This window comes from Megalobrama amblycephala, linkage group LG6, assembly GCF_018812025.1.
Source record: "Megalobrama amblycephala isolate DHTTF-2021 linkage group LG6, ASM1881202v1, whole genome shotgun sequence".
Classification (NCBI taxonomy): domain Eukaryota; kingdom Metazoa; phylum Chordata; class Actinopteri; order Cypriniformes; family Xenocyprididae; genus Megalobrama; species Megalobrama amblycephala.
Genome location: NC_063049.1, coordinates 9739426 through 9767412, shown reverse-complemented (window position 1 = coordinate 9767412; position 27987 = coordinate 9739426). Strand labels below are relative to the sequence as shown.

The 27987-nt window shown below is 36.0% G+C and overlaps 1 protein-coding gene across 1 annotated transcript; it reads left to right on the top strand.

The window, feature by feature from the left end:
* Window positions 1-784: 784 nt before the first annotated feature.
* LOC125269861 (myosin-IIIb-like) lies at window positions 785-26483 on the top strand. The gene is made up of 9 exons (XM_048192884.1): window positions 785-944; window positions 1185-1221; window positions 2838-2900; window positions 12649-12832; window positions 13756-13890; window positions 16743-16847; window positions 17080-17179; window positions 19151-19227; window positions 26334-26483. The coding sequence occupies exons 1-9, from the start codon at window positions 938-940 to the stop codon at window positions 26481-26483; spliced, it is 858 nt and encodes a 285-aa protein (XP_048048841.1). The 5' UTR covers window positions 785-937.
* Window positions 26484-27987: the final 1504 nt, after the last annotated feature.

Here is a 27987-nt window from a genome sequence, read left to right as displayed (position 1 = left end):
CAGCAGTTAATTTTGCTGAGGTTTGTTAACTGAGCGCATCATATTAATGAGAGTCTTGTCTTTTCTCACGAGGGTTAATTGTGGCCTCTAGAGACTTGAGTTTATCTAGGCCGAGAGAGAACATAATGACCTTTTCTGCGCCAATTAGTTACAGCAGATAAAATGAACTCTGTGACAGTTTAGGTTTTCTGATTTATTGTTTGCTAAAGCTAAACAAATTTCTCTTATATGTTATAACTGACCACACATTCAAAACAGCATTAGATTCGCTGCGTTAGTTGCTAAATGTGTGCCATTCAGTTGTCTAATGGCTCAGTCTTCAATGATGTCCTGCTGCGGCCCAGAAACCAAACCCCTGTAAACATGTTTGTGCGCTGAATGGAAAGTGGGTTGGCAACACAATAGCTACCCGGACGACACACTGACCAATACACCGGCGCATTTTGCATGACATCATAGTGTATTAGCTTGGCAAACTGGATTTGTTTGGACTGTTGCAGTTTCGGTTTATGCAAATTTTATCCAAAAATGCTTTGTAATGGATGCAGTGAATATTTTGATGGCACATGTATTCCAGCATCTGCAGTAGGTATCATTATCATCTATAGTAGGTTATTATTATTATTACTATTAGGACCATTGAGTTGTTTTTGCTTTTTAACCTTCATTTCATGACAGTAAAGTCCCGAATTCTGTATCACATTTACTGTATGTTTTTTTATATTATGTAAATCATCATACAGCTTTTTGTAAGTACAGAGTGTGTGTTATATTGCACTGTGCTTGAGCTGTGAGGTGTGTGCTGGGATTGGTCATGTGTGCACGCTGCTTCCTCTCTGAAATGCTCACACAGGAACTTATCAAATTCTAGTGAATTATTAACCTCAGGACAGCTAGGAAGGCTTGAAAATCACTTCGGATATGTCAGAAGCCAGCTATGGAAGGTAGGTCTTCTCTAAATTATTATTTTAGCTGGTTGAAAAATAATCAGAATGGAAAAACAAAGCCATTAGTGCAGTACAAGGCCACAGATAGATACAGACATGACTGCAGGTGATGTGCTGAGTGATCCAGGGAGCTGTGATAGGTTATTTGAGAGTGCACAGAACAGCATCTAGAAAACCTGAGCTAGTCCACACTGAACATAAGGTTTTGTTTAGTCTAATTATTCAATATCCTTACAGGAAATGCCAATGGAAGAACCGATGCGGTCCAAAGCAGGTAAAAAAAAAAAAACCTAAAGAGTTTTTATTGCTATCTTATGACTGAAGCCAATTTTAAAGGAAAACTCATAATATCGCTCCATGTTGTCTTCAAAATTAATGTATGTAAAATGATTTATTAGGAAATGTATTATAAATCATTTTTTGAGAAGCACCATAAGTATTTGGACACCATGTAAATATGTCTAAATTTGTGTTGCATTAGATATGTGATAAGTTCCCCTTAATGCCATTTAGACATTTACTATTTTGGGGTTACTGTGTTTCTGTTTGAGTCTCACTAGACATATCACTAGGGGTGTAACAATATATCGTGTCACAATATATCGCAATACAAAAATTCAACAATATGTATCGTGGATAGTGACAATAAGTATTGTGTATAGTTCACCCAAAATTAAAATTAATGTGAGAAAAAATTCAAGTTTACAGAGTTTTATTGTCATTAATACATTAAACTACTATTTATAATGTTGAATGTAATGTATAATAATGAAATGGGGGAATATTTGTGGGTCCTGATAATGCCAAATGTCTTATGGTACCAGTAAAAAGTGGCCAACATTATTTTAAATGTGAGTCTGGACCACAAAACCAGTCATAAGGGTCAACATTTTCTGAAAGCTGAATAAATAAGCTTAATGATGTATGGTTTGTTTGTAAGCTTAATGAAATGCTTAATAAATGATGTATGGTTTGTTAGGATAGGACAGTATTTGAAAATCTGGAATCTGAGGGTGCCAAAAAAAAAAAAAAAAAATCAAAATATTAAGAAAATCGCCTTTACAGTTGTTCAAATGAAGTCCTTAGAAATGCATATCCACTCACAATATATATATATATATATATATATATATATATATATATATATATATATATATATATATATATATATATATATTATATATATATATATTTTTTTTAAATATTTAGGGTAGGAAATTTACAAAATATCTTCATGGAACATGATCTTTACTTAATATCCTAATGATTTTTGGCATAAAAGAAAAATCAATCATTTTGACCCATACAATGTATTGTTGGCTATTGCTACAAATACTCCCGTGCCACTTATGAATGGTCTTGTGGTCCAGGGTCACAATATCTAGTCAGTGTCAGAGTGCAAGCATATTCATCTAAAATAAATCTGTATTTTCAGTTTCAGAATTGAATATTTTTATTCTGGTATCAACGTCCTGTGCATTGGGTTACCAGCACCAAGTCCAAGCCTATTCCTTTCCACCCCCAATGTAATACCATATTTAGCATTTTAATCAACAGTACATTTTTTTGTTATCCTTTTACCGTATGTCTTGGAGTATCGCAATAATATTGTATCATGAGTTCAGTATCGTGATATATATTGAATCGTGACATGAGGGTATTGTTACACCCTAACTTACCTATAATGTTCTTTGGTTAAAAATATTTTTTTTCCTTATTTTGGCTCAGCCTGCCAATATGTTGTTTATTACTCTCGTATGGAGAGGTAAATGACTGTGTCAAGGGCTGCATTGACAATGGGTCTTTAGGAGTGAAATCTATGGTCTGACGAGTGCATGTCCAGTTAAAGCTCATGATAAATGTGTGTGTGTGTGTTTACCCTGTGCCCAGAGGGCTGGATAACTCTGAGGAAACACAGAAGCCAGAGTTTTATCATCTCCATGGCAGGATATGGTGAGAGAGAGAGAGACTGGGGTTCTTCACTGTGATGCTGATGTTTAATATGCATCACATACAGCTGAAGAACATACATCTCTGCACTGTACCACTAACGTACATGTCAGTGGTTGCTTCCAATCTGCTGGTGTGCACTGGCATTGGTAATCACATCTAGCTAGCATCACTATCAGATATTTTCTTAAGCTAAGTTTCATCTACCTTGGGCTGTGTGTAATGCCTGATCAGAAATGTCTGTTGCATCCACTGATCACAGTCATGGTAAATACAGTCGTAATTAAACAATAGCTTGCTAAAATAAAATAAAATAAAACCGCTTTAGTTGCTAGTGGCTTGCTAGTCCAGCAGGCTACCTGCAAACGCACAGTATAAGTTATTATTATTATTATTATTATTTAATTTGACCATTTATTGTTTCAGTTATATCATGACATATATGCCATATATAATTTAAACCATTTATTTTTTATTCATTTTTTTTTTACATTTTAATCTAAAGCAAATTATTGTAATTTTCTGTTTATTTAATTGTTAAAATAATTATTTAATTGTTCAAATAATTGACATGGTTAAGGCAAGCTATCAAAAGCAATGCACAAGTTCTTTCAGCCAGTGTAATCATAGCAAATTTAGCCATTAAATCAGATTGATGCACATTTCAAAAACAAAAGTTGCACGATACAGTATACTCTGTCAGTTTGTGTGGATGTTGAATAGGCCAAGGTTGTATCTTTATGTTGTGCTGGCTAAAATAATAATAATTATTATTACTGTAAATGTTTGGGGTCAATAATATATTTTTTTAATATCTTTAATACATTATTTTAACTTTATTCAGCAAGGGCAGATCTGATTGTCAAAAGTGACTGTGAAGGCAGTGTTACATTTCTATTTTAAAAAATGCTGTTTTTTTAAACGTACATTTCATAAAAGAATCTTAAAAAAAGATTTTCTTTTCTTAAAGGGTAAAATTTTTTAACATTGATAATAATAAGAAATGTGTCTTGAGCAGCAAATCACATATTAGAATGATTTCTGAAGGATCATGTGACACTGAAGACTGGAGTAATGATGCTGAAAATTCAACTTTAATCACAGGAATTAATTACATTACTATATATTAAAATAGAAAACAGTTATTTTAAGTTGTTATAATATTTTGTCACGATCATGTCATATTTAGTTTCGGTATCTTGTTCTGTTTAGTTTCATGGTCATGTTCCATTTCGGTTTCCCAAGTTCTCATTCATCATTTGTTTCCATGGTTTCTGATTAGTTTCACACCTGTTCCCTGTTCTGTTGATTAATGAAAAAAAATGTATATCATGGCCACGAATGAACAAATTGTTCCCACATAAATCTTGTGCACAATATAATAATTGTTCAGTTGTTTTAGTTAAATCAAAGCGAGAGAACATATTAGTGCAAACGAAACTAATAATTATATCGTGTACACAATTTACTTAAAATGAGGGAATGAATTAATAAATCATGGCTGATTAAAAAAAGTTATTTTTATCTAATGATTGTTGCAACTTTATAGTTACCTTTGTTATAGTTATCTTCCTTGGTGTGAATGGTCTTTAAAGGGACAGTTCACCCCAAAAATGTAAATGTCGGTAACCGGTTTCTGGTCCCTACTGACTACCATAGTATTTTTTTTTTTAATACTTTGGAAGCAACTGTTTGGTTACCGACATTTTTCAAAATATCATCTTTTGTGTTCAGCAGAAGAAAGAAACTCAGGTTTGGAACAACTTGAGGGTGAGTAAATGATGACAGAATTTTCATTTTTAGGTGAACTATCCCTTTAAGAAAAGCATGATAAATGTGTTCATCAAGCTTTGTCCAGTGTTAGTGTTCTGATACAGCAAGTGTTGGTCTCAGTATGGGTCAGACAGACAGAAAATGGGAGGTCATGCTTCTAAATCCAGCGTTTACTGGTAGACACAGTCTGTCACGTTCCCTTAACGGGATTACAGCGGACAGGAGTGTGCACTTTTGCCCTGAATGAAGTCAGGCTCTAGTGAATGTGTGAGAGGGGAGGTTAGAAAATAAGATTATCTTGTAAGACCTTCTTTCTCTCTGCCTATGCTGCCAACTCCAATTACACTTACACGCTCACCTGACCAGTTCTGCCACGCTTCTCGCTGTGATCCTCTAGGAAGTTGTTAAACTGAAAGTTATGCTCAGTATTCCTTCTATTTCTGGATTTTGTGTTGTTGTTGTGTTGCAGTTTGTGGCTGGCATGGTAATGTAAACCCATCAGCCTCTGCGGGGGGTGTCTGCTTTGCTCTACCACAGGTTTCCCACGCTGAGAGAGAGTGCCAGGCCGTTGTTATGCGGTTGCTAAGGTGTTCTTAGTGAGTGTTTTTAGTGCACTGCTGTACAGCTGCTAGGGTATTGTTTGTTATGGCAGTGCTAAGTGATTGCTCTGGTGTGAAAGTAATAAACTTCTGGCAGTTTAAAAAAATATATTTAAACTGAAAGTTAACTCTGTAAAGAGGGGCATAAGAAATAATAAAAGAAATTCTAAGAAGAAGATTGCATATATGTGCTTTATGTTTTATATTATATTTGATGCATCAGGCTTTTATGGCTCATATAGAAGAATATGGATCTCATATTTTAGGAGGAAAAACACGTTTATATTATATTATCCAATTTGGTGCAGTTTCTAATATTTATATCACCAAAAAATGACATGAAATTCTGATAGCTGGTAATGTATATCAATGAGATCTTTATAACAATATAGCAGTCATAAACTGCATATAAATATCAGTTGTCACTTTTTTATCTGCCATATGTCTTAGTAAGATGATATTTAAATGCTTAGTATTATGATCAAAGCTCTGTTGTTTTTATTGTGGGGATTAAAACATAATTCAATGCAGTTCAATGATAATTGAGAGACGGACAAATAACCATTCCTCCAAAGCCTGATGATCGTATTTGATACATGATTTTAAAAATGATGGATAATCAAGTAAATCTAAGTTGCTTTAGTCCAGCAAGTGTTCATCTTGAAATATTACTAACAATATAAAATTTATTCTTATGTTTTTTTACAGCAAAAAACATGTGTACCACAACCTGAAGTGGGCAGTTTTATAGTTCATTAAAAAATTAAACTCTTAAACTTAAACTTAAACAGGCTTATGACATAACCAATGTTGGGGGTAACGCACTACAAGTAACTTGAGTTATGTAATCAGATTACTTTTTCAAGTAACTAGTATTACTTTTTCAATTTACAGCAAAATATCTGAGTTACTTTTTCAAATAAGTAACGCAAGTTACTTTTTCACATTTATTGACTGACAGTCCACGTTGAAAGAAGTAAAGTACAGAGGTGTTGAGTGCGCTTTATGAATATGAATATTGTAGTTCTAGACTAAATGTGAACATACATTTACTCATCTCACTTGCACGAAAACAGTACAGTATTCCTCAAAATGAATAAAAACAATGAAATGCAATCTCAGAATGTTACGCAAACATGTAATTAAGTATATTAAATTACACATATATACTTTATGTATTTAATCTCACTTTATTAACCAATGTCTTTGCTGCTGACCTAAAATAAGAGTGTTTAAATAAGAGTGTTGAACTTCCTTCTCCTGTATCCTATTCTTCTTTAATCCAGAATGGCAGCTCAGTTTGTTTGAGCGGCGCCCTCTACTGTACAGGCGCAAATATGCATTTCCTTCAGCTTGAGGCTTATTCATTTCACTTTTGGCGTGAAAAGGCCTTTACATTTGCCAAAAATAGAACTTTTTTGTTGTTATTAAAAAACAAAGCAAGCCCAGCCCAGGTGAGAAAAAGTAACGCAAAAGTAATGTAACGTATTACTTTTCATAAAAATTAACTAAGTAACGCAAATATTTACTTTTTTAGGGAGTAACGGAATATTGTAATGCATTACTTTTAAAAATAACTTCCTCCAAGTTTTTTTTCAGCTAGGTTTTTATTATGTTGATAATTTAGAGGCCTTATAAATTTGTGTATCAAATATGATACAGTAGGATTCAAAGGGTTAATTGACTATTTACTCTGTGCATTGTGAATACAGAATGCGATCTGTGTGTATTGGACAGATGTTAAACTGACACGTGCACTAGCAGAGAATGAGAGACAGCGATCACTGAACTATTGTACTGGCTTGTTGTTTTCACTCAGGTCCTGCTTCACTGGTCTCCTGTTCCCCTGAGAATATGAGCCATAGCAACACAGTCTCTGTTTATGACTGCAGAGACACTGTTTCATCCTGTCATTTCCGTCTCAGAGCTAGCACACAAAGATCTTGCGTTTTTCACTGGAACTAATAATTTTTTTTATTTATAAGCACGTTTTTGTTTGATTTCTGTGACCATGATGGTTTAAATCCTCTTTTTATATCTCTGAACCTGTCTGAGGGAGCTTTATGTCAACAATGAATTGGTAGTTTACAGCTAATACTTTGATATTAAAATAATCACTGGTCATCCCGTTACATGTGAACACATAATCTGTGAATGTAAGTGCTTCTGCCTATCAAAACATTATGGGAGTTGTTCGAGTCACATGACTGACACAATTCATAAACAATTCCCTCCTACTCATGTGCACCTGTATAACTGTATTGTGCAACTTACTGTCTTCCATATGAAGCTCTTTTATGATTCGATCCATCTGGCTAATGAATATTTAAAACAGGATCATATTACACATTACAACCTCATGAATAATTCATAGAGGCTGATTAGAATGATTTAGGCTTGTAGCATTGACAAACCCTCACATACATTTCAGCAACTTGTTAGGAAGGTCTATCAAATTGAGGTATGTTCTTTGTTCATTTTTTTACGTATTTTTTAATGTTTTTTTTTTCATATTTATTGCTCAAAATTAAACCATTTTAAGCTATAATCAAAGTAATACCCTTGAAATTTCTTTCCTACGTATATTTTTCCCAAAGTTCCTAAAAGAGAAAACTTGTTGGAATGCTTGTTTTATGATATTCATATTGGTGCTCTTTTGTGCTGGTTTTGAATATGGCATCTGAGGGGACAGTTATATTTATGGTTATGTAACAAAGTTTTGCATGATTAGGCACTTGTTAAGCCTGCAGTGTCTTATAATAATAATATGAATAGAACTGGTGATGGATTTTATTTTCTTCAGTCTATGAAAATTTAAAGCTTGTGAAATGTGAAATATAAGTAGATACTCTGTAATTTAATGATCTGAAGAAGAATATATTGGTTGAACTGAGTTGCGGCTTTTCTATGAGTTAACCCGTCTCTCCGTGTGTGTGGGGCGAGGTGTGTAGAGGTGAGTGAGTGTCAGAGACGGTGAAAGTTAATATGGAAAAGAGCAGATCAGATGATACCTACAGGCAATTCAACTCCACTACACTGACAGATGCTTCAGTGACTCAAAACACATTTGGGCCGCATTAATAAACCGTCCATGCTGTCCTACACACAGCAGAAAGTGACTTACACATTCTCAGTGCTGAAGGCTGCTGTCTGTTTGGTCAGACCTGAAGCTTTTCTAGATAAAATTTTAAAGTAGCATTTAAGAAATTATGTTTTCTGCTGCATTGTAATATGTATATAACAGGGGCGGAAAAAAATCAAATTTAAGAATTGTCTTTCTGTCAATTCATGAGTGTGAATGTGAATTGAACTTTTAACAGGATGTTGAATTGGATTTTGAATTGAAGTAAATAGTAATGAAATTCAATTGACTTTGGGGTCAAGTGTTCTTGGAAAATAAGTGCCCTTCCACTAAAAAAACTTAATTTATTAAATCAAATGTAGATAGTTATTTCTAATGTAGTTAGTTATTTTCTGATAATTTACTCACCCCCATGACATCCAAGATGTTCATGTCTTTCTTTCTTCAGTCGAAAAGAAATTAAGGTTTTGGAGGAAAACATTCCAGGATTTTTCTCCATATAGTGGACTTCACTGGGGTTCAGCGGGTTGAAGGTCCAAATGTCAGTTTCAGTGCAGCTTCAAAGAGCTCTACATGATCCCAGATGAAGGGTCTTATCTAGAGAAACCATCTGTCATTTTAAAAAAAATAAAATAAAAAATTATATACTTTTTATCTACAAATGCTCATCTTGCACTAGTTCTGGGATGTGCCACGCATTACGTAATCATGTTGGAAAGTAGGCGGAAGTACCGTGGTAGGGCGAAAAACTCTTCTTCAACTTCAAAATCGTCCGACATCGTTTTTACCATTTTTTTTTTTTTGTAAAGTACGTTTTGATTTAGTCTTTGCACGTTCGCTTTGTAGACACTGGATCGGTACTTCTGTCTACGTAATGCGTGACCTTTCAAACATGATTACGTAATTGCGTGGCGCAGAGCAGTGCAAGACGACAATTTGTGGTTAAAAAGTATATAATTTTTTATTTTTTTTTTAGAAAATGACCAATGGTTTCTCTAGATAAGACTCTTGTTCCTTGTCTGGGATCATCTTTGAAGCTGCACTGAAACTGACATTTGAACCTTCAACCTGTTGAACCCCAGTGAAGTCCACTATATGGAGAAAAATCCTGGAATGCTTTCCTCAAAAACCTTAATTTCTTTTCGAGTGAAGAAAGAAAGACATAAACATCATGGATGACATGGGGGTGAGTAAATTAAATTTTAATTCTGAAGCGAACCAATCATTTAAGTCAAGTCACATTTATTTTTATAATAGTTTATACAAATACAAAGCAATACAAATCAGCTTAATTAATTAAAATGCTTTATAACATAAACAGTTTCTATAAATGCATTGATTTATCATATTTTCTAGAATAAAAACCATATGCTGTGTATGATGATAACATATGAGTAAATCATAATGAGAATTCAAAATTGAATTACTATTCTGCAGCCTGTTTACTATATCTCAATTCAAATTTGTTTCAAATTAAGAAAATCAAATTTGTGATTTAAAAGCCATTTTCAATTTAATATTGAATGGTGCACAATCATGGTATAGTATTCAAAGTGTTATAAGCTGTTCTGCTTTCTTTGGATGGTCTGGCAAATGTGTGTTTCTTCCTGAAAAAGAACATCAGTCAAAATTCAGCTGTGCTCTCTACCTTTCCAGAAAATAGATGAAGGGTACGAAATATCCATCTCACACGGCACAGTCAAAGCGTCCATTGGTCTAATCTCTCATGCTATTCGTAATTCTGTGTGTGCAAGGCTCAGAGCCCCCACTGGCAGAACACCATTTACCTTTTCCACTTCAACGTGACCTCAAAATAAACGCTTCCCTCCCTCAGGAGTCTGCATGAGAGGCAAAATTCATCACATGGATCTGATGTATTAGACTCCGTAAAGCCATTATCATTTATTTAAAAAATCTTGTAAAGGTGAATATGAAATGCAAGCATGTAAAAGTAAAACCATCTTCTGCAGTGTGTTGGTCTAGGTGCTTGAATGAGAATGAGATCATTACATTACATTATTTTGATGAGGTGTCATAATTAAACTTAATGGGAACCATAATGTTGATATTGGCAAATTAATTAAAAATAAGTCAAAAGGTTGCCAACCATTGCATCCATCGTCCTAAGCACCTCTGTACTATGTATTATTTTTCTAATTTGTCATTATGCTTTACCATTTAAAGTCAGTCCATCCTTTTAAACAAAAGTTGGGAATCAGAGCACATGTTGTGCCTCGTTTATCATCACCCTGCAGTGAGGACAGACATCCGTCCCCTGGTATTGCAGTCCCTGTCTGTGGTATCTCTCTCCATACCTCTCTAGATTACGTTCAGGAGGGAAAGTTTTGGACATCTCGACTCTAAATGATAAATGAGAGAGTGGTAGTTCTGAGCTACATGACCGAGTTAATCTCAGTTAAATCCAATCACGATGAGCTGATTGTGACTTCTTAGAGCGCAGTGACGGGAAAGTGGTATCTGAATCCATCAACGAATACTCCCAGGCACCAGCAAAACACAGCTCTCTTGCTTAGAAAATAATTATAGACCCTTTTTTCCCTTTTCTCTTACTTTTTTTTTTGTCCTGCCTGGAGCACTATGATGACATTTTGTACTCCTGAGACTATTTGTGGGTTATTTACTGTTTGTTAAGGGGATGAGTCAAAGAAAGGTCTTGTTCTCCATGTAAGTACTTACACTATTGTGATCGTAATGTTCTTTTAAAACTGTCTGCCCTAATGGCAAACAGACATTACACTAGAGCAGTGAACTAAAGCAGATTATGAACATGGCTCTCATGTTCTTGATTTATTTGTGGATAAGTGTGTTTTGATCCTACTATACAGTGTCAGACCATTACCACTGTTTTTGAGTTAGTGAGTGCTCAAACCTTAACAAACACTAATGGTGTACCACAAGGCTCAGTCTTAGGTCCTTTTTGTTTGCTTCCCTTTATGAGATATATTATTAGGAAAGAGAACATTAGCTACATTTCTACATACAGACCTGTAACAGCAGCTCTAAATCTGGTATTTAATGCAATTTCTTGAGAGAGATTAATTTTTTTGTTATGTCATCTTGTATTTCTCAAACATCAAGAAAAAGATAATATCATAGTTTTGTTATTTTGTAAATCCTGTAAAGCATTCTCCAACCTGATGCGACCCTTAGCCTGTTTGCCTTAAGGAGACATTTTTAATTAGATTTACCTAGTGTTCATGTACTAAGTGTGAAAAGTTTGCAGTATGCAAAGAACAATAGTAACATTAACAAAAATTATGAAACAACACAAAAGGAAAACAAGACAGTCTTATATTTCTACAAATCTAATTTCAAGCATATAGGGATAGTTCTACATATTTTTCTATACCCACATGTTGTTCCAAAACCTGAATGATTTATCCCCACCAAATACAAGAGGAATGATGGACAGGATGTTCTCGCTGTTAGGCTGTCAAGCTACAAAAAAAGACAAAAGAGCTTTGTGTGAGGAATGAAAAAAGCTTTGTGTGAGGAAAAGACTGAAATCTGGTCAGATTTTACTTTGAATCTTCCCTTTAATTTTCCTCCAGTGCAATTTTCCCTTTGTGCAACTATGAATATGTGCATATTCAAATTTGGCACATTGCATCTTGTTGCAAGGCACATGTTTTGCATACTGATGTGACACGTTTTGATGTGATATTTCAATATACTGTATGTGAACACTAATGAGATCTGAGCCCTGCAGCAGAGGAGAAGATTGTCATTGACTAATGCAGTTCAATCTTTTCCTCACACAGATCTATTATATGGCTTCAGAAGATTTGAAACATTACACACAATTCGTCATTTTTGTAGCCAATTTTCGCTTTTCACTTTCATTGTGTGAAAAAGAACAGTGATCATTAAATGTGCAAACTATGCTAAATTTCTTGTTTTGTGTTCGTGGAGAAATAAAAATCATACAGTTTTGGAATGATATAAGAGTGAGTAAAAAAAAGTGACAGAATTTTAATTTTGAGTAGAAATATTACATTTAGCATAAAGGTGCAGTAGCAAGTGAGGGCAAAAAAGTCCATTGTCAATAATGTGGCAAGCAAATTTGTGTGACCAACTTGAACTCGTTGCGAAATCTGCATAGGGATATCCTTCGTCCTCAAGCAAAATTCCCAGTTTTATGAATTACTAATGACTTGATTTCGACCATGAAAATTCACCGAACAATGATAAATGTAACCGTACCTATATGTATAAAAATGTGTGAAGAAATGTAATTAAATCTATGCTTTGAATTACTGTTACTTGTAATGTTCAGGAGGTCTCTCTATGGACTGTATCCCTACAAGTCAAGCATGATCGGTCTAGAGTCGCTGGCAGATCCATCTTCTGATTGGGATATCTTGGAAACAATTGGAAAAGGAACCTATGGAAAGGTCTACAAAGTCATCAGTAAGAAAGATGGAAGTCAAGCAGCCGTGAAAGTTTTGGATCCCATTAATGTGAGTCATTGTTGGGCTTTCTGAGATTTTATTCAGTTGTGGCATCTGTGTTCAGTATATTGCAATAGTGTCCTCTTCCTGATGAGATCACATGGAAAATGTAACTTCCATGTACTGTACTCTGTTTTCCTTGGGATTTTCTTCTGAGAGTCTTAAGCCTTAAGACTAGACCCAATAGATTCAAAAGGGGGCAGTGTGACATTACTATTCAGTAATGAATCTGAAAAATGTGCTGAAAATGTCCTGTGAATATATGTAACCTTTTTCTGTGCTCTCTACAGTCAAATGAATTTATTTTAGGATGTAAGACTCCATATTTACGATGATTTGAAAATCAAACAAAAACAGACAAAATCTTTAAAGGCATTTCTTCTCCTCTTGTCCTCTGGCTTGTCTCAGAATCCCAGTCATACTAACAGAGTAAGTAGATGTTCTTCCTAAATTTCCCCAACAGATGTTTTCCTATTATAGCGCTATTGATTTTTGGAAAACTAGTTAGGATGTTTTATTTTTATGCCTAATCCTGATATTCCCTATGTAGTGTGATGTCATTAGTGCTGCTTGATCCCCCATAACCCCCTGCTGCACAGTGCATGCATGGCTGCCTGTCGAATACCCTGCTGGTCATACAAGCACATGCACGAAAGCTTGGGAGCATTTTCACACCTTTTTCATTGTTATCACCTATTTTGACACGGTGTCTTTGTATATAGTAGCTTTTTTGAATCAGAAGCAATTTTTCAATCATTTCTAGCTTCATTTAAGGACAGTTGTCCATGTACAGCAGTTAGTCATAGAATCTCATAAGAACACCATGTCATTACACACAACAAATGCAAATTATATAGAACCGCCACAAACCAGGGCACTGTTTTGTGTACTAACATATATGATTAATGTGGCTGTGCTAATGGCTGTGTCAGGATGTGGATGAGGAAATTGAAGCGGAGTACAACATCCTGCGCTCGCTGTCCAACCATCCCAACGTGGTGAAGTTCTTTGGCATGTTCTACAAAGCAGATGAGCTCTCTGGAGGGCAGCTTTGGCTTGTTTTGGAGGTACATTTCTTTATCATAGTTTGGTTTTGCATTTTATTTGCACTGTCCACAGGAAATACTTTCTAGGAGATTTCCAAGTGGCATTGTCAGTATCTGCTCATAAAGTCGTGATATCTTTCTGATATAACTGTTTCCGGGTCCAAGCCTTTACTGTAATCTCAACAGCCGTTTTTGAGTACTATTCATATATAACGCACATTTAAGCTTTTAATACTCACTTTGTACACTACAATCTGTAGTCCAAAACACCAATATTTCAATGATTCAGAAAAGATGAATCACTGTCTGGCCAACTGAGATTTTGTTATAGAGGTAAAGGTTACATTGTGATTTTTTGATAGTACTACAGCACATCGTAAGTGTATATTAGCACCATTTGTTGTTTGCTTTTGGGATCTGAAGGAGCTTTTGGACCCGGAAAATATGATGCGTGACATCAGACTTAAGAACTGCGTTTTCAAATGTTGCTCAAATCTGATGTTGTAGATATTTAGTCTTGTCAGTTTGACAAACACAGTTGAAATTTAAATCCCATTTAGTCTGTGAAGGGGTTTTACTTTGAAAGAAGTCAATGTTACCACACGCGGGCCCTAATGCAGTCGGGGAGTTCAGTGCTTTTCAGCTGAGCAATTTGGAGTAGTCACCCAATCTCAAAACACACAACATTCTAGATGTATGATTATGATGGATGACTAGTTCAGCCAAAAATGAAGATTCTGTCGTCATTTACATAATTTACTACTTTATGACTTTCTTTTGAACCAAGGAACAGAAAATAGATGGACCCACTTTATGTTAAGTGTCTTTAACCCTGACGTATGAAATACAGTAATAGTCAGAAAACTCGCATGATATAGACTAAAATGGAGCTCAAACTCAAAGAGGAAAAAACACCTACATTTTTTCAGAGGCCGAAACAGTTTGAATAAGCAGTTTGGTGCAGTTGCTGATATTTATATGGCCAAAAAGTAAGATGAATGTCTTATAGCCTCAGATGTAAATCAGTGAGATCTTTACATAATGGTATAGCAGGCTACTTAAAGGGTACATAACACACACAGTTTCTCATGTTAATCTTGAGTACCTATAGAGTAGTATATCATCATTCATATCTCTGAAGAGTCTTTAGTTTGATCATATTTATAAAAGACAGATATGCTGTACTGTGTCTTTCCGAAAACAGCCGAGCTCCTGGAGGCGTGCTGTGTGAGCTAAGCTAAAGAGTCACGAGCATGCACAGCTTTTGCGATCGTCTGCAAGCTATCAATGGTCAGCTAAACAAATGTATTTAAATACATACAATACACCATCACATTATCCATGGATAACTTTTAAATCACTATACATTTGTGTTGTTTACATTATATGCACTTATGCGCCGGTTGCCAACAAAACAGACTCATGACCGGGATCATTATTGCTGTGACCACTCCATCTTTCAGTTTCAGACGATCTGTAAATCCGGCGTAGAAATGGGCCTTGTTTATAAAACCATAAGCGCTGATCCTGAGGGCTCGAGCAGCCACGGAAAAACACGAGATATTCTCCATTCATTTTAACCAATAAAAAATTGCTTGCAACTTTCAGACACGACTTTATCCTTATTTTGATAGTTAATTTAAGGCGGTTTCTATGGTTATTTTAATGACAAATGTCGAGAGCGCATCAATGTAATGTGTGAGCACAAATCTCTCAGCTACACTTAACGCTGGGTTCTTTGGGAAGCAAGGCTATCTTTCCCTCACAACCATGATGTATGGATAATAAAGTAAACCTAAGCTGCTTCAGTCCAGTAAGTGTTCATCTTGAAATATTACTAACAATATAAAAGTTCATTTTACATTTACTTTATGAAAGTCAGTAAAAATTTCACAGACAAGGTTTTCACAGCACAGAAGACGTGTACCAAGACCTAAAGTTGGACATATTAATAATTATACTAAAGGCCTTTTACTTTCTAAAGAGTATAAGCTATCAGTCAGATGACAGAAGGCATGTACTAGATTGTGTACAACAGGTTTTTCTGCAAATCTTGTTGATAATTTAGAGGCTTTGAAATGTGCATATCATATATGATACATTAGGCTAGTGTTAACTATTATGTAATAACATTCAATTAGTAATTATTTGATACAAAACTCTATACATACGTTTTTACATTGTACTTATATTTAACAAAAATATCTGCATGTAATTACATCTGCAATTTCACTGTTGACATTGTCTTACCCCTTAACCCACCCTTAAACCTACCCATACCACCAAACCTGTCCTAACTGTACCCATATCCACCATAATAGCAGCACTGCAACACAATATGAACACAATAAGGAGTAAATAATATATGTTTTGTTAGCTCCCAAATCTCATTTAAGTATGCAGATAGCCTGAATGTAAACAAAACCCATTTAAAGCTATGAAAGCATTTTGAACTATTCCTGGAGCCCCTGGTCACTGCATGTTTTCACTGTATGGAAAAGTGCAGCACAGACATTCTTCTAAACATTTTATTTTGTGTTCTACAAAAGAAAGAAAGTAATATGTTTGGAATGATGTAGCTGAATAAAAGATTTGGTGACAGAATCTTGTTTTTATTATTATTATTACTATTATTATTTAACATGCATGCATGATAATGTGTCATTGCTGGTTTTACAAATACACTGACAAGATGAATAAAAACGCTGTGTGGTTTGTTTTGTTAGCCTGTGGATCATAAAAAAAATGCTGAAGTCTTACTAATGTAGTTCCAGTTGTTTGGTTGTCCTTTTCTCTATAACTGCATTAATCTATTTTTTCTCTCTCCTTTTCCTCATTACTCTCCCTCTCTGTCTGGTGCTTCTCTCTGTTAGTTGTGTAATGGGGGTTCAGTAACAGACCTGATAAAGGGTTTGCTGATGAGGGGAAAACATCTTGAGGAGCCCATCATCTCCTACATCCTGTGTGGAGCTCTTCTGGTGAGACACACACACACACGCACACACACACTGAAGTAATCTGCTCACCCCAGCACAGGGAACGCTGCCTCAGCGCTCTGACCGTGCCAGGGTAGTTATTTTGGGCCGTGATAGTGAGGAGAGACAGAGGGTGTCCAGCTGTAGGCTTTAGGGGCTGATCAGAGGCAGTCTGGCCTTCAGGCACAACTAACTGACTTGAACTGACTAAAAGTTTCTCTTGCTTTTTTCTCAGGGTCTCCAGCATCTTCACAACAACAGAATAATCCACCGTGATGTGAAAGGCAACAACATCCTCCTCACCACAGACGGTGGAGTCAAACTAGTGGACTTTGGTAATGGCTACTGCTGGAGGATTTTATTTTGAATTTTAGAGTTTTATATACATTTCCCTTTCCACACTCCAAATGTCCATGTAGTGACATGATTGTCAAGCTCCAAAATGGACCACGTGCTAGTTTGGAATGACATGAGAGTAAATATATCGCATGCGATTCTCACGATATCTAGTGCGATATCTCAGTCGATTCATCTTCGATACTGAACGCGATTTTGCGTGGCTTGTCCGTGAACTACGGCTCTGTCTATTAAAAGGCGCTCCATTTGAAAGCAGGTGATGGCGATTTAGCGGTAATCAGGGAACCGGCTTTACTGACGAAATGCGCGTGAGAATCGCATGCGATATATCGCCCAGCCCTACATTCTGTTTATTTTTTTGACATTTAAACCAAAGTAAATATCAACATATATAAAGTAAATATCAAACAAAAATGTATTTATGGTCATAAACATCTTAAATATGCTTGGTTCATCTTACACCAATTTGGGCCAGTTTATTTTCCAAGATGGTTTTAACATGTTCTTGATGGGCAATGATGTCTATTATGGACATTAGCTGGAAAATAATGGAAATATAATATATTCTTCAAAATAATAAAGTGTACTCTCCTTAAGTACACTTAAGTTGTTTTTTATTTTAGTATTTTTTTTTATTATTAAATGTAGCTACTTTTAAGACTTTTACTTATAATGCTAACCAATAACTGATTTTTACTGGTCATTTAAAAGGATAGTTCACCCAAAAATGAAAATGATCCTCAAGCCATCCTGGGTGACTGTCTTCTTTCAGACGAACACAATCAGAGTTATATTAAAATATATCCTGACTCTTCCAAGCTATAGTAAATGGGGCGTGAGATTTTGAAGCCCAAAAAAGTACATCCATCCTTCATAAAAGTAATCCACAGGAAAAATATCCATATTGTAAGGAAAATATCCATATTTAAAACTTTATTGACTATAACTAGCTTTCAGCAGATGGCCGTCGATTTGCAGCAGAAGAGTGACCTCTGACCCCGACGCATTATGCAACGACGAACCTGGAAGCACAGAGGATAGAGCAAAACAAAACACCGGTCACGATTTAGAAGTCAAAAACAATAATTTTAAAAGAGAGTTGTCAGAGGATTTCGATGTAAGAGATTTCGATTAACCCCCTGGACCATATGGATTACTTTTATGATGGTTGGATGCGCTTTTTGGGCTTCAAAATCTCACGCTGATTGTGTTGGTCTGAAAGAAGATCATATACACCTAGGATGGCTTGAGGTTGAGTAAATCATGGGACAATTTTCATTGTTGGGTGAACTATCCCTTTAAGCTGGTTGCTGAACCAGTTTAGCTGGTCTTGGCCATTTTTTTATCAGTGCTGAGTGTAAAACATCAAATATATTTGATTTACTGCCTCAGTTTATTTGCAATTAATTTATTGAACATACATGAGATATAAATGATATAATTATTATTATTATTATACAGATTCACATCATATAATATTATTGTAGGCATAATAAAACTAACAGTATGCTAATGCTCTGCCATGAGTTGTCAGCAAATGAAATGCTACTAAATTGAGGTGGAGCCGTTCTGGCGTCTGTGTGCTTATCAAACGCACCCTCACACATCATGTGAATGGGGTTAAATGGTGTTTGGCAAGGAAAGTGTGTGTGAGGGGGAGAGGGGGGTGTGTGGGGCCATTGATTCTCGTCTGCCTGAGGCGTGTTTGTCCCGTGTGCATGTGAGAAAGAAGTGGATCCCTGCCGGGAAGCAAAATGCCCTCATCACGTAATGCTGATGAATGTTAATGTCACGTCAGATTATTTGCCACCTTCTAAATGTCTGAATCCTTCAAAGTGTTATTTGGTCCTACTTGAGAAATAATTGCACAGTTATTGCCGTTTATTATCATAAATGTTCACAAATGTCAAACTATGATTCTGACACATGAGGTCTCTGATCCGTTGCAGGTGTCTCCGCTCAGTTGACGAGTGCCCGTCTACGCCGAAACACTTCAGTGGGAACCCCTTTCTGGATGGCTCCTGAGGTCTGTCCTGTTATAAAATACTAACTTACTCCCTTTTCTGCTGTTTTTATTTCTAAATCTTGCTAGTCAACATCCATCTCTTCCTATGTTACAGTACAACACATTTTATTCTTAAAGGGACTGTTCACCCAGAAATTAAAATTTATTATATTAAAGGCTCTTTCTCGTTCAGAAAGCAGAAGCTTTAAATAGTAGCGTAAAATACGTTCCACTGTAGTGTATAAATGGCATATAGCTCCCATAGTATGGGATTGTTGTGATTTATTGATGTGCAGATACTTCATCTAAACACATCAACCACAGTTTACCGTCTTTAATCGGGTGAAATTATGAAAATGTTATTCCGGCACATATTTCATGTTTAAAGGGGAGCGCGCGAGGTACTGTATGTGTATGCACAATACTCCAGAGTCTGAACAACTTTTTATTCAAGAAATACAAGAATAGAATACAAAAAACCAAATCACAATTAGAATTAGGTTATACATGCCATAAAATATTAATTATGAGTAAAGACTGTGCAAATTAAACATTAATAATGTTCATATTGCTTTCATTTTCTGATACAATCATCAATTTTTAGAACAAATTGAAGTTGTTCAAATAAAGGAATATTTCCAGCCCAAAGTTGATTATTCAAAAATAACTGGTTTGATCATCTTAAACGTGTCATATCCTCTGGGTTTGGGTGTAATGATTGGAGAGCATTATATTGTAGATAAGATTGGAGATTAATCATAATAAATATGCCACAACAATAAAAAAAATGACATTAAAAATAGAATTCAGATTGTATTCTGATTATTACTTTGACGGCAACTTGAGCAGAATGCAGATCTTCATTTATCAAGTTAATTTTCTTGTCAAAATCCATTGACAGTATTGCAGGCAGAAATTCAATTACGCTTCTAATCAGAGTCAGATGTGACGACACGCCGACTGTAATAAAGGCCTATTATTCTCTCACCTTCATGCCATTTGAAACTTAAATGGCTCAGTGTTGATCAGAATTTTCTGGCTGCTCTTTTCTGCATAATGAAAGTGAATTCAAAGTGAAATATATTCAAACATGACACAGCGATATGTGTTATGGCAGATTTGAAGTCAGTAACTTTGCATCTTGCACATATTGCAACACTTTCTACATTAAATGTCCAATGAGTAGTGCTAAAAGGAGAAGAATGTGAATGTGGCAATGTTTTATTAAGTTTAATATGTCTTTTGGCAGTTTTTTAATTATATATCCGGTGAGTGGTGCTAAAAGATTAAACACTAAACCCTACCATAAACCTCACTGATAGTGTTAACAAAAGCAAACTTAAAGGGATAGTTCACCCAAAAATGAAAATTTTATCATCATTTACTCTCCCTCATGTTGTTCCAAACCTGTATGAATTTCTCTCCTCTGCTGAACACAAAAGAAGATATTTTGAAGAATATCAGTAACCAGACAGTTGACGGTAGTTATTGACTTTCACAGTATTTTTTTTTGCCTACTATGGAAGTCAATGGCTTCCGTCAACTGTTTGATTACCAACATTCTTTAAAGTATCATCTTTTGTGTTCAACAGAAGAAACAAACTCATGGATATTTGGAACAACTTGAGGTTGAGTAAATGATGACAGAATTTTCATTTTTGGGTGAACTATCCCTTTAAGTGTGCCAGAGGATCCGAGTTCTAATCCGCCAGTTTATTTTAATTTTTTTCTCATTAAAACCAAAGATGTTCATCAGTGATTGGTTTTTTACAGTCTATGGTCACAAGTTAATTCTCCATGCCCAACACGCTACTGCCTACACCACTGAAGCCATTAATCACATGCATTGTTTTTAACCTTGTGTGACATTGGTGGGTGGGGCTACTGTAAATTTGCACTTAGTAATAGACACTCTGAATAATCTTGTTTGCATTAAGATTATTTTTATTACCACACTGGCAGATATTGATAATTTTACTTAAAGGTGCCCTAGAATCAGGTTTTACAAGATGTAATATAAGTCTAAGGTGTCCACTGAATGTGTCTGTGAAGTTTCAGCTCAAAATACCCCATAGATTTTTTTTAATTAATTTTTTTAACTGCCTATTTTGAGGCATCATTAACTATGCACTGATTCAGGCTGTGCGGCCCCTTTAAATCACCCCCCCCCCAGCTCTCGACTATAATACATTGCATAAACAAAGTTTACACAGCTAATATAACCCTCAAATGGATCTTTACAAGATGTTCATCATGCATGCTGCATGCATACATCAGATCATGTGAGTGTAGTATTTATTTGGATGTTTAAATTTGATTCTGTATGAGCAGGGGTGTGATTCTTCCGGAAAAATCCGGAAATCCGGCTTTTCCGACCTGAAAATGATGCTCTCGTAAATCATGCAAAAAAAAAAAAAATAAAATAAAAATTGGGGGTGGGGGGTCAGGGTTGCGGCGGTTGCGATGGGTCGAGTATTGGTAAACATAATGACCGCTCACCGCTGTCAACGTTTTTTGTGCCTCTGATTCATGTCGTCATGTCACTCCGCAAGTAGTCCAATCATTTGTCACGATTCAAAGTGTACGCGCACTGTTATGAATGCGCACCAGTGCCCAAGGAAGTCGACCGGAAGTTGAAGTCGGCCGCGTGCCGCCATCTTGTAGCAGAACTTCACTTGCGTTAGCATCCCATTGACTCCCATTCATTTTGGCGTCACTTTGACAGCGAATAACTTTACATCTGAGGCGTTTAAAGACTCCATTTGTCCATTATTTATTTCTAAAGATACACGACAATGTATAAAGGGCTCCATTACCTTCTATGTTACATTATGGCCCCGTAGAAACAGTTTTTGTAAAAATAGGCTAACGATTGCGCCATAACCACTCGACTCTCTGTCGCACAGTAGAGAAATTACCGTACAGACAGGAGGAGAAGCTCGCAGGCAATAGTATGCATTAACTTAATATGGCGTACTGGCGTTACATTTTAAAATACTATACAAAATAATTAATCAGAATACTTACTCCTGCTCACTCACGCCAAAGAACTCCCCGCTCAAGCTCGCCGTCTCTGCAAGATTAACGATGGCAGTTTGCACGCACAGCTACTAGAAGATTTACATCTGTCAGACAGGTTGCTGACGTCATCAAGCTTAGTTTGAGTCTGCGCGTCAGAAACGGAAGTGCTAAAAATCGCTAAAAATGGGCTTCACTTGTCTCAATTGAGTTCCAATGGGGTCGCTGTGTCCATTTCTTTTACTGTCTATGATGCGCACACACCCAACCGCGCCCAACCTTCTACTCACGTGAACAGCTTCAGTGAACACGGATGATTCAGATAAGCAAATCCATATTGTCTTTCATTTTTATATGCAGGTCTAGTAAAATTTAACCAATCTATTGATCATTTTTGTCATGATTCCATAACAATAATGTTAAACGATTCTGGGCTAATTTAGCAAAGTAAGGGCAAGGATGCCAACTCTCACGCATTCATTGACCCAATTCTCACGCTCTCACGCCACACCCCCATATTCTCACGCAGACTCGTGCAGCAGTGAGGAAAAAAAATCGCGCCGCATGATCTCGCAAAGCAACGCGCAGAGAGACCAGACAGACAGTGTACAGACTAGTGAGTTTTTGTGACAATTGTGAGGGAAATACACAATTTATTCCCATAAACTGTGTAGTCAGCCGTTCTCCCTCCCATCTGCACCGTGTGAATTGTGAACGCAGGCAGGTCAGTGAGTTACAGGGCGCTCCGTGTCTCCGTCTAGTTTAGGCTAGTAACTAATAGGCCTATGCTGTTATATAGTTTATAGGGGTGTGACCATAGTGACGAGCGAGACTAAAATGTGACGAGATTTCTGGTCGAGGCCAAAAGTAGTCTCGTGATGTTGCCATGACAGAGTGTAAGGAAAGAATATGCCACCGCTACGTTTACATTGATGCCTCTCCTGTCGTTTTGCTTTGTATTTAAATAAAAAACATTTAATTCAGTTGGATAACGGTCGCCGCCGCTCCATATTTACAGAGTTACGCGCGATCACGAAAGTGAAACTAAACACGAGCGCGCATTCAAACGCGATTTCAATACCCCGCATTTTGAAAGCGGCTCCCTGATGAATGCAAATATCTCTCAATGTGAAAGCTATTTTAGTCTGGGCAGTGTAGTTGTAACCAGCTCTTAGCTCTGTATCAAAGAAAAATTTGGTCTTATTTGCACTTTAAATATTGAGAGAGTGCGATTATGGTTGCATTTATTGTAAAGTGTTAGCATAAAAATGAATAACAGTTTTCTCTTAATCTTATTAAGCACAAACAGTAAGGTTTCATTTGTTAACATTAGTTAATGCACTGTGAACTATCAATGAACTAACAATGACTATTTTTTATTAACTAACATTAACATGTTAGATTAATAAATACTGTAGCAAAGATATTGCTCATTGTTAGTTGATGTTGGTTAATACATTTATGTTAATAAATGAGATCTTATTGTAAAGTGTTACCATTTTCATTTATACTGTTTTTATTTCTATGATCAGTTTGTGGAAAGGAGTTCAGTTAGGAGGTCAAAAGTTGTATAAGCTCATAAATCATGTACAGTAATGTCTGAAGAGACTGAAATCATACAGAAGAGAAGTCAGTCAGTTGAGTTTGTGGCAAAACCTTTTACAGTACTTGAGTATTGTTGTCTTTTACTGCATATGATAATTCATACTCAGAAAGTAGAACTGAAATGACATTCATTACAAGATGATTAGTTAAAACATTTCAAATACACCTGCAGAATATTTTTTCTAGTCCGTGTATTTCGCCATCTTGTCTCATCTCGTGAACTCCATCTCGAGTCTCGTCTCGTGAGATACCCGTCTCGTCACACCCCTAATAGTTTATATAGAATTAAGTTAGCATTAGCAGAGCTGTCTGTTTTGCAGCACTGAGCAGTTATTTTACATAACTTTATCATAAAAAAACAGTACAAAAGCAAGCCACGCCCCTCCATAAGCCCCTCCCCATAACAAAGCCCCGCCCCCATGGTACGTGCATCATATAGTTTCCTGCTTTTTTGTCCTTTGCCAATCACACCTATGATGAGTTTGATAGTGCTCCATGGCTAAAGCTAACATTACACACTGTTGGAGAGATTTATAAAGAATGAAGTTGTATTTATGAATTATATAAAAAATAGCGTCGACAGTCTTGTCTCCGTGAATACAGTAATAAACGATGGTAACTTTAACCACATTTAACAGTACATTAGCAACATGCTAACAAAACATTTAGAAAGACAATTCACAAATATCACTAAAAATATCATGCTATTGTTCTTGCTTGCTTCATGGATCATGTCAGTCATTATCGCTCCATCTGCCATTTTCGGTGTTATGTTGAGCTGTTTTTCTTGCTTGCTTACCTAGTCTGATGATTCAGCTGTGCACATCCAGACGTTAATACTGGCTGCCCTTGTGTAATGCCTTGAATATGGGCTGGCATATGCAAATATTGGGGGCGTACACCCCAACTGTTACGTAACAGTCGGTGTTATGTTGAGATTCACCTGTTTTTCAGAGGTCTTTTAAACAAATGAGATTTATATAAGAAGATCACTGTATATATATTGCAAATCCCAACTTTTTGATTGTTTATATCATTACAATATGTAAACTAGATTTTCGTGACTAAATGCGACTATAAAGATTTTAAGATATAAATATTTTAAACATTAACATCATGATTTTCTGTAAAACTGCTTTCAAACAATGTGTATTGTGAAAAACGCTATACAAATAAATTTGCAATACAAAAAAAAATAAAAAATTCCAATAGATACTTTTGTGCATAGTTTTATTTACTGTACTGACTAAAACAATCTGGGTTCCTTTAACCTGTGAATAGATTCAGTACAGCTTTGTAAAAAAGAAAATGTGTATTTTAATGCTGTGTGTGTTTTTGTGTATGTATTAGCGAGCTGTCACAGAGAGTTGTGTGTGTGTGTGGGTCGTGTGAAGGTTAATAGCTGAGTGCCGCTCTGAGAGTGAAATAAAGAGAGGTGATGGGGCCAGTGGGGGAGGCCCCTCAGGGCTAATTAAAATACAGTCTAAATTAAACGCTCTGCAATATGCCGATTGGCCACAGTGTTTCTGACAAACTGATTTAATGCTGAAGAACAACATACAGTTGTGATTATTACAGTCCAGTAATGATTAAACATCAAAAATACTGGTTAACTGGAGCTGAAATGAAATTAGTTTAATTTAGAAAATGATTTGGATAAATCCAAATGCTTATTCTGGGTAAATGAGCAGAAATTAAAGAGCTTATTCTACCATTTTGAATAATATAATAACAAAACTGATATGAATCCCTCTAATAGACCATAGTCGCACCATATTTAACTACAGGAATGAAAACGAAGCTGTGAGGAATAGAAGGACAGTGTGTTTAATGGATTGTACTTTTCAGCTGACAAAATGTCTTTTCCGAGAGAGAGAAAAAAATCCTGCACAAAGCAGTTTTGAAAGTTGTGAGTTGTGCAAAGACATGATTTTGGACTTTTATACTGTGCATGCCATTGTAAAGAATGTAAGTCTATCCCTTAGAGCCTTGTTTTCATCTGCGTAAAGTTCAATATGGCGTCTAACCTGACTAAGGTTTAAATTTAAGTTAACTTTAGTTAGAATTGGAGCACATTCAGTTTTAAAAACCTAAAGCTCTCAGTGTTTCTTGGAGGTATCAGATATTTGTGATAAAATTCTTTTGGGGATATAAAAATAGACACAAAATGAATCCATAGTTGACATGCAGTAGAAGTAAAAACTTAATGTATAGAGGAGTATACAATTAATGTAGAATTGCATAACTAATAATACAAATTAAATAAGAAATTTTTGAGTTCATATTAAGCTTGCTGACTGAAGATTAGTGTCTTGACAAATCTGAGCACAGTTAAGATCTCTTCTGAAACTCTAGTTTAGACACATGTGAAATTACTAAGGTCTTTTTCTTCATTTATTCTGTGCTGTCTCTGAGAAATACAGCATTAAAGATCTTATTTGTGAGCTTTGTTTCCCATTGACAGAGTGAACATCATGATTTGTGTGTGATGCCTCTGTGTGCAGGTGATAGCATGTGAACAGCAGTATGACTACTCGTATGATGCCCGCTGTGATGTGTGGTCTCTGGGCATCACTGCCATAGAGCTGGCAGACGGAGACCCACCACTGGCGGAGATGCACCCCGTCAAAGCGCTCTTCAAAATACCACGGTAAGAGACACCAGGGGGAGCTGTACTCACACAGCACTCACAAAGGACTGGGAAACGTCAGGACATAGTGGGAGGAATAGATGGAAATGGAGATAGACAGGAGAGATTGAGGAAAAGTGGAAAATAGGAATAAGAGTACTGTGAAAGAGAGGACAGGAAATGCCCCAGCATTCTCATGCACATTGACACTCTGACTGAGAATGACGTCACTCACTGTCAGCAGATTCAAGCAATTAAAACCAATTGAAAACATTAAATAGGAGAGTAAACTCAAATTCAAGGAAAATGTTGGGGGTTTTTTTGGACTTGAAGTTGAAATATTGTAAAAACGTATGTATATTCACTGCAGTTTCTAGCTGTAATTGGCAGTAATGGCAATAAAACATCAACAACTTGCCTTTTGTCCCCATGTTTTTTCTCACAAATTATGATTATGTGGGCAGATTATTGATTAATAAGCATTTATTTTTGCATGATTCCTTTTACAATACTATGTTATGACCTCAAAACACTCTATCATAGTGTGTGATTTGTAAACTAAAATATTTTGACATTTGCATCACATAATCAGCTCCATATGTAAGGCTTTTCTGACTGTAAACTTGCTCGGTAGCTCACCTGGTACAGCATTACACTTGTGATGTGGAGCGATTGAGTACAAGTCCTGTGAAACATGAATCTCAATAAAAAAACCTCAATACTTGTAGAGGCAGCTGAAGGGTTTGGTTAATAGATTGTGTTGATAATGTTGGTATGACACAGAAGTTGCGATAGTCTTTTCTTCACTTTTGTGGTGTATATTCAAGTGAAACGGCTTGTCGAATAAGAAAAAAAGGTTATGTGGGACTTGATTTTGTCCATCAGAATTGGATTTCATCGTTTGATTGTTGTTGTTTGCTATTATTGTGATGTCATGTGAGTGACAGGTTGTCCCGTCCTGGCTCCAGTAAACACGTCATCAGAGAAGAGAAGAGATGTTGTTGCGAGAGGGAGTTAATTTAGACATGCTACTCTTTTCACATATGTTTTTCGTCTATTGTAGGGAACTATACAATTTCGGTTGCAGCCTGGATGTTTTTGCTACTGCACCTTTAAGACTTCGATATGTAAATGACCTCTGTTACGTCAGCCTTCGGCCAAGTTACTGAACACTGAATAGGTGTAGATGAGCTGGTTGTGCTGTTATTAACATATGTGCTGTGAACATTTATTTCAGTGATTATTTTTAGTAAATGGTCTGTCCCACTGGACTGCAGCTTTGCATTGTGAATATTGTGACCAAATCCTGTTTTCCATGATATGACTCCTTAAAGTGTGAACTGTCATATTGGTCCTTTATTCCGTGGAGTAATCCACTGTGCACTTCGTCATGCCTGGTTATATCCCAATTCACACTCATGTAGCTGGACTGTTTTATTTTCACAGAATCAGGACATCTTCCGTGTCAAAATATTCTGAATAATGATAAATGATAAGCTTTGATGATAATCTGACCTTCTGCCATCTCT

Excerpts from the sequence above, each read along its gene's own strand:
- LOC125269861 (XM_048192884.1), top strand. Across the intron at positions 16,848-17,079 it reads TCCTGTGTGGAGCTCTTCTG|GGTCTCCAGCATCTTCACAA; the intron begins GTGAGACACACA and ends CTTTTTTCTCAG. Across the intron at positions 17,180-19,150 it reads AGTCAAACTAGTGGACTTTG|GTGTCTCCGCTCAGTTGACG; the intron begins GTAATGGCTACT and ends GATCCGTTGCAG.